At 41.6% G+C, this 7,632-nt stretch overlaps 1 protein-coding gene across 1 annotated transcript in view; it reads right to left on the reverse strand.

Annotated features, from left to right (window-relative positions):
• Positions 1–876: 876 nt before the first annotated feature.
• The window catches only part of LOC116385778 (B-cell scaffold protein with ankyrin repeats), a 40,841-nt gene continuing 34,085 nt past the window's right edge, over positions 877–7,632 (reverse strand). The window contains exons 8-16 of the mRNA XM_031851495.1: positions 6,615–6,684; positions 6,187–6,387; positions 4,378–4,440; positions 3,092–3,285; positions 2,165–2,228; positions 1,941–1,970; positions 1,616–1,695; positions 1,437–1,471; positions 877–1,335 (exon numbers count right to left, since the gene is read on the reverse strand). Coding sequence (XP_031707355.1) covers positions 1,439–1,471; positions 1,616–1,695; positions 1,941–1,970; positions 2,165–2,228; positions 3,092–3,285; positions 4,378–4,440; positions 6,187–6,387; positions 6,615–6,684 — 735 coding nt within the window. The 3' untranslated portion in view covers positions 877–1,335; positions 1,437–1,438. The remainder of the gene's footprint in view (positions 1,336–1,436; positions 1,472–1,615; positions 1,696–1,940; positions 1,971–2,164; positions 2,229–3,091; positions 3,286–4,377; positions 4,441–6,186; positions 6,388–6,614; positions 6,685–7,632) is intronic.

Raw genomic sequence — 7,632 nt, forward strand, 5'->3', positions numbered from 1 at the left:
GACGGCATTAATACATATTATTCACAAAGAGCATGATTGAACAGAAAAATGTGCCCGGCGTGTACCCAGCTGCTTTGTTGGCACGTACTCTGCCTGGGCTTCAAGACTGCGCTTGGATTTAGCCATGCATTCACTGAATTCCCCATGCAGCTCTTATTCATTCATTCAGGCACAGGCTGGGCTGCACCAACAAACTGGTGTCTGTCTGTGTGTGTGTGTGTGTGTGTGTGTGTGTGTGTGTGTGTGTGTGTGTGTGTGTGTGTGTGTGTGTCAGTCAGTGTGTCAGACTATGTGCATTTGTGCCAATGCCTGAATAGTTTGGTAAATCACAGCAAATTTTTTGACAAGTATATACAGGAAGCGTTTATTATTCAGTAATTCAATGGATGTGATTTAAAAAGGCCTCTTTGCGCTTTTTAAAATAGATTATTCTAAAGCCGTTTGTCACACACAGATGCCTGCACTGTGGCAGCTGAACAGAACGAGTTTCCCAGGAAAATTAAGCCTTTGACCTTTAATTTTACAGTCACTTTCTGTTACAGCACCCCTCTGTGGATGTTTCTGTTCATCCCAGTGAGCTGAGTTGTATCGGTTTTACAGTTTTCATTTTATTTCATTATATTTAATGAGCAGATTCGATTTGACATGTCTTGGCTGATGCAAACCAATCTGTTGCTGATCTGTTTATGTTCATAAACATGTATGGATAGTTTTTTTGTTTTTTTTTTAACCATAGCTTGTCTCTAAGCCATCAGTAGGTCAGCAGGTGCTTCTGGGTTTGACAGATGTCTTTGGTTGCTTCACACAGTGAGTGTGATGGATATATTTAAAGAGACAGCGCCCTCTAGAGGCAAAGGTTTGAAGGGTTTTTAGGCTAACGCTTGCTGGGATATTGATCCACAGACCCATGAAAACATATTACACTTTTTACACTGTTTTTAACCCTTTTTTATTTAATTTACTTGTTCACTGTGCATGAAAAGTTAACAAAGTTATTACAATATTAGTCGCTGAATTATTGACAATATGGTGACATTGAATTCAACATATAATAAATAGTCTAATTAATTTAAGTGTAACTTTCAAAATTAATACGATTTTTGTTGACGTGGAAAAATTTCATGCGACATTTTACAAAATTAAGAAATTGATTCTGAAGATGTACATTTGCTTACAAAGGTAACACATATTGTACATTACTGATGAACAAACAGTAGGAAATATATAAAAGAAAGTCTGTCATTACTCTCCTGTTGCTTTGAAAAACAACTCTTTGTAAATATGTGGTGAAACATCTGGTGGGAGAATAGAGTCGCTGTAGAGTGATGATGGGGCCTGCAAATATGAAAAAAATGTGACAATTTATAAGCTTGAATAAATGTGAAATTTAGCTGAAATTATAAATCGAAAACTAGGGTCATTGATTTTAGTCTTACCTTCACCATTTATCACCTTTCGAGAACAAACTCGGCTGCGAAACAATTCAGATGGACACTTGTTACTGGTTTGTTCGGCATTAATGTCTGTTTACTATAACTTCATGACCGTTTCAACTCCAGTGACATTCAGTATCACGTGAACTTAACACATTTATGCCAAGCTAAAGCAAACTCACAAGCTGTCCTTTAAGTGGCTTGCTGTAACATTCAGACTCAGCTGTTTGGCTTCCCCTTCGACTTCCACTCACTGTAACACCTGGAGGGAAAGGATCCAATATGCACAGCTGAACAGAGAATTGTTCAGTAGAAGAAAATAAAAAAAACTCCCATTTAGTGCAAGTGAAACTCACTCGATCAAAACAGGGCACTTGGGATTTGATTAAATAACACTTCGCCGAGGATTAATCCCCCACCACTGCAACTGGGACTGGGGAAACTACAAAGGCATGCAAGCACGGGTTTTTCCTCCATGCACACAGAGATACAGTTTTAAAGACTCACTTGGCGTGTGATGAACGATGTTGATTTTATCTGGTGGGGAGAGAAGAGTTTCTGAGCCATTTACGGTATACAGTTTAACACTGTAAGGGGGCTACTTGCTCCAGCTTTAACGGCGCTGCATATTATTTATTTTGAAGTTCCAGGAAAGCTTGCAGCTCTGTGGAGCCTCACTGTGATGACAGCGGAACTTAAAGCCCTCACATCCAGGAAAGAGGAATATTTACCATAGACACTGTCGCCGTCCTCTCTGCTGTTGACTGTTCTGGCTCTCAGATCCCTAAACGTCTCCTGCGGAGACAAAGATCAGTGCTTTGAGTATTAGACAGACACACATCCACTTACTGTATTTAAAATGAGATTTCCATGATGTGTTTCCACAGGCTGAGAAAAGGAATCGATCAAAGTTTTGCAGTTTGCTCATAAATCTTTTGGTACCTTCATGGAGGTCTGCTGGAAAACATTTAATCCCACTAACATTCACATATTATTTATACACAGTAGACCAATAGATCTGGTGATTTATCAGACTCAGATTTTAAATTGTCGCATTTAGATATAAAGAGACATTTCCCTTCGTAACTTCCCACATTTGTTTTCTTTTTTAAATCCCAAAGAGGTTAAATAATCAATATTGCACAAACACTGCAATGACAAAAGTTAAAAGTCCTAAATATCAATGCAAAACAAATAATTTGTTCTTCTGTCCTCTCCCGTTAGTCATCTTATATCTTCATCTTATAACTCTTAGGAAGGGTCCAATCCTTAAACGTGGGAACCACTGGATACAATTTTCCTTTTTAGCCATCAAACAGAAGCTCAAAACAGTGCCACGCCGCCCACGCCTTTAATCACATGTTCCCTTCTTGCACTGTGAAAGTACCGAGTGCAAGACAACCAGCGGTAAGTGGCTCTTAATCACTATCTCTCCTCTCTGTGGAGCCATCGCTGTGTTTACCTGAACAGCCCTTTGCTTTCCTCTAAGGTAGACGCTTGCTTGTACTCGTGCTCTCCTGTGAGTAGATTGTTTGCAGCTTGGCATGGCATGAGCAACAGATGGTTATAGTTTTATTCGGGTTTTGTTCCCGGCTATTGCTCATTCATTCCAAGTCACATGTGTGGGTGCGATCACAGTGTGCGATAGTCCCATATACCTGCTGGACGGCGTCCATGCCCTTCTGAGCCCGCTGCCACTCGCTGAAGCGCTCCAGGGCCCCGTCCACAGTGAGTGAACCGGCCTTCACCCTCTGCTGGAGCTCGATGAGCTGCTGCTGCAGCCCGTTTGTCTGGTTTGGCACAAAGGTATCGTAGGTGGAGGAGATGCTGTCCTCCCGCCCGCGTGCAGCAACTCAATACAAATGTCATAAAAAGAAATATAAAACATCTGGTGTAAAACACAAAGCAATCACCACACAAGTGGGGACAAGTTAACGAGCAAGATCTCAAATGTAACGTCAGAAATTGAACAGTTCTTTTTTTTTTTTTGTGACAGAAACAAGACAAGCAAGGGCATAAAGCCACTCCAGATGGCATTCATAGCGGGGACTTGCTGATAGTGGGATTTTGCTCTCCACATCTGTAATGTCGACGGCAGGTAATGTTCCGGGTGACTGTGATGATCTTTGGACCCGTCACTCAGTGCCACCAACATTACAGCAGAGCAGAAGAAATGGCTTTGTATCTCAGGTGCTCAATAGCAGAAGCAGCTCTTTTTTTACGCTTTGATTAGTATTTATTTTGTACATACATAAATACATATTATGTAAGAACCCGGGCAGGTAATTCCACCAGGTTGTCAATCATAAGAGAGAAGTCAGCTCGACTCATTGGCACGGTAAAAGTCCTGCTGTTACCAGGATAACATTTACAATCTGCACATCTCAAAGTCAGAATACAAATTGAGCCCAGAAAGGAGAAGTTAATTATTTTTTGGAGACAGTGCAAACAGAAATGCATGGCAACTGCCTACTGTACTGTAGCTGAAGGGCGCCTTGTATATTTGATCCAAAATGATGGCTGCGACTGTCTTTTTGGTAGTGAATGATGAAGAGTGGTGATTAAAGTGTCTGTGCATTAATATGCAGATTAAAACTCCTAGTGGTTAAGACACAAACCGTAATGTCCACCTTTTGCTGCCGTCATACCCGGCTCTATTTCCGTCTACCTCTCAACTGTACCCTGTCATATAAAAGGTATTTATCATATAATTGCCAAAAAATGTATCTTACAAAAGTCAAGAAAACCTCTTTTGAAGTTCTTACAAAAAGATTCTGTCGATTGTTTTTGAAGCTTTGGTCATTTTAGAGACTAAAAGTCAGGAGACATCTGTTGTGATATAGACTATTCTTGTTGTAATCTGTCCCTTGTGAGCTCCACAACTTCATGGAGGTGCGATACGACATTGCTGGAGTGACTCTTTGATTGATCACCTGACACTCACCTTGTTTAGTGGGAAGTGAATACAGATCAGCGTCGCGCTGCGGTGTCTTCTTCTGCTGGAACACTGTAAAACACATGAGCAGCTCACAATAACTAATATTACAAAATGTAACGGAACATTCAACTTTTACAAAAGGAGAATTTTCTTGTTGACATCACCCTCACTGAATACATTGCCAGGCTCAAGCCGGAGCTGATTTTACAAATTCCTACAAAAGACTTGCGTGCCTACATTTGAACAATTCCTCCACGAGATGGCGCCACAGCCTTAAATTTACAACCTATTGAGTGGATTGCTAAATCTGAAGAGCCAGCAGAAAACAAACATCCCATCAATCTAAATGTTTCAGAAAAAGACCAATGCAATTTAATCTAAAAGAAATTACATTTATCCTTGTTTTTCATTCCAGAGCTTAAATTTGTTTCTCTCAGAGAAAGACACTCATTCAGCTCTGGATTGAACTAAATGCCCCTGAATGATGCTTTTTGGTTTGGTTGTGAGCTCTCAGTATGAAAGGCTACTCTGTTTAGCTCTCAGGAGGGCGGAGGAGCTGCGGCTGTGTGACCAACACTGGATTAAAATTCACCATCCACACCCTGAAAGATAATCCCCACCTCTGACCATTTCCTCCATGACGGCGTCTCTCCTTTCCAATTCATGTTCGAGCACGGCTTGCTCACCACACAAGCCTGGCTTTGTGGCTCAATTCCGAAGTGAAACTGTGTGGAGCACAGCTGAGGGGCAGATCCACATGACTGTAGCGTGTACATTACTCTCAGTGTAGTTTACAAGCAGAGTAATTCCACTCTGTGAGATTGAATTTGATTCACATTTCAGCATTTTAGTCTCATTGAGCTGGAGACGCTGCTCACAACAGAACCCCCCCCCCCCCTGATTATTTCCACTTGCGCAGTGGTCTCCAATAACTGGCTCCTCGCCTAATCCTCCACCGAGCCTCATCTCTACTCTCGCATTCTCTGTGGCAGCGGGAGTGAGGAGCAAAATGTGATCCTCGTGCAATTTCTGAAGCTTCACCGTCTCAATGGATGGAAACCCCAAAATCCCTCTCCTCACTCCCTCGTGCACTCTGGGGACAAGGACGATGGAAAACATGTGTAATGACTTATTCTGGATGACTTGGCCTTGGTCTGGCCAAGATTGGTTGCAGATGGCAGCACGGTAGTTCCTTCTCTGTTACTGAGGGGATGGTTGGGATGCAGGGAGTTCAGTGGTGCACTGTTTCTTCTTTTTTTGCTTTGTCGGCCCCATCGGGAAGAATAAACTGCATGATGGAGATGGGGCACTTACGTCATTAAAATCATGTTTGTGTGTTTTTGAATATGCAAGTGATGGTTAGTGGGGGACGAGCGTAATATCTGTGGGAATAACAATTCATTGTCGAAGCATGTGTGTATGTTTTGTATTTGCAAGATGTAAGAGAGAGAAGTCGCACCTGTTTTAATGATTCATAAGCCTTAATAATACCACTCACTTTTGGATGTTTCATCTTCATGAAATATTCACGCAGCTGAAATTGAACAGTTAGAATGTGAGCTTTCTCTGTGGGGGGGGGGGGAGTGTTAAGTTGTGGTTTACGGGATCAAAACAAACTACGTTGCAAAAAAAAGCATATCTGGCAATGCACATTCCAGGCACTTCCTCCCTCCCACATGCTCTCCCAAACTCCCCCTTCACATACTGTGCATGACTCGGTGGTGTTGTTTTTTTTACTCCAAATCAGCTCCATCATGTCCTGTGATTTGGAAGAAAACGGGGGCAAAGGATTGCAACACAAGACTCATAAGTTACCTTTAATGATGTAAGGGGTTCTGTCCTCCACGTGGGTGATCTCGGGCCGAGGCGTGGGCGCTGGTGGGCGACTGGCAATGACCACGGCTTTTGTGGAGTTCAGGATGGTGTCGTATTCATCACTCGCCCCCAGCGGTGCATAGATATCCTCATCCTCCCCCTCTCCGTGCTCTTCTTGTGGATATGCGGTGGAAGGAGTCCCTAATGCACAAAGTGTTTACAGCACTGTTGCCTGAGTGTGACGATGGAGTTCTGCATGCTGATTTTGCTACCGTTTACAGCTACATCGAAGGCAAGGCTCTACACGCTGTGCCCATCGGCAAGGGGGGGAAAATATTCAGTGCTCGGAAATGAACAGCAACTCGGCATACAGATGTGATGGGACAGAACAAACACCATTACCAGCTTTCCTTTGTCCTCCCACTCACCTGCAGCGCACATCCTTTCGTACAAACCGGCATCCCCATCCCCATCGTCCTCGTCTGAGCCGAACATATTCTGCAATAACAGAGCATGAAGAGATGTGTTTTGTGCTTCTTCCAAATCACAAAGAAGCGGCTCAATAGAGGCAATTTAGAATTCAAGTTAACCCGTTGGACATGTCTAATACCACATAGGTCACACCATAGGCTGATATCTGCCTCCATGCCATGCTTTATTATGCAGTTTTCTCATGTCAGTTTGTGACAAACGTCGAGACTGTTAATTGAGGTTTCCCACCGCAATTTTAGAGCTATCGCAGGAATTGGAGAGGTGGCTGTAAATTACCTCGCCATGCTGCTGGATAACAGAGAGCAGTGTTCCCTCTGACAGCAAAAAGCTGCTGCAGAGTCGGCCTATCTGCTAATAGCATGCTGAGGGACAGACATGGGCTATGATCAGGGTAATTATGAAATCAGACAAATCTTCCCCTTTCAGTCCAAACATATCATTTAGTGAGCAATTCAAGGCCCGTGGCTTGATATTTAGACTGCATCCGTAATTAGATTGTGGTAGGGCTCTCAATTAACTGCTGCATTTCAACTTCTGACAGGAATGTGAAGAACTGAAGAGTTGCATCATCATTTTGAAATTACGAGTGAAAAGCTGCTTTCTTAGAGATTTTTTTTTTTTCCACATAGGAACCATTAAGGAAATGCAATAAATGCTATTTCACAACATAACACTTTTTTGGACTAATCACTACAGTGTACACTTTATGTATTTTGAATCAAGTTAACTATAATTACAACGTATTAATGAGTATATATATATATGTGTATATATGTGTATATATATGTATATATATGTGTGTGTATATATATGTATATATATGTGTGTGTATATATATGTATATATATGTGTATATATATATATGTATATATATGTGTATATATATATATGTATATATATGTGTATATATATATATGTATATATATGTGTGTATATATATGTGTATATATATAT

The sequence above is a fragment of the Anarrhichthys ocellatus genome, unplaced genomic scaffold (genome assembly GCF_004355925.1).
Source record: "Anarrhichthys ocellatus isolate YVR2014 unplaced genomic scaffold, GSC_Weel_1.0 scaffold11, whole genome shotgun sequence".
Taxonomy (NCBI): Eukaryota; Metazoa; Chordata; class Actinopteri; order Perciformes; family Anarhichadidae; genus Anarrhichthys; species Anarrhichthys ocellatus.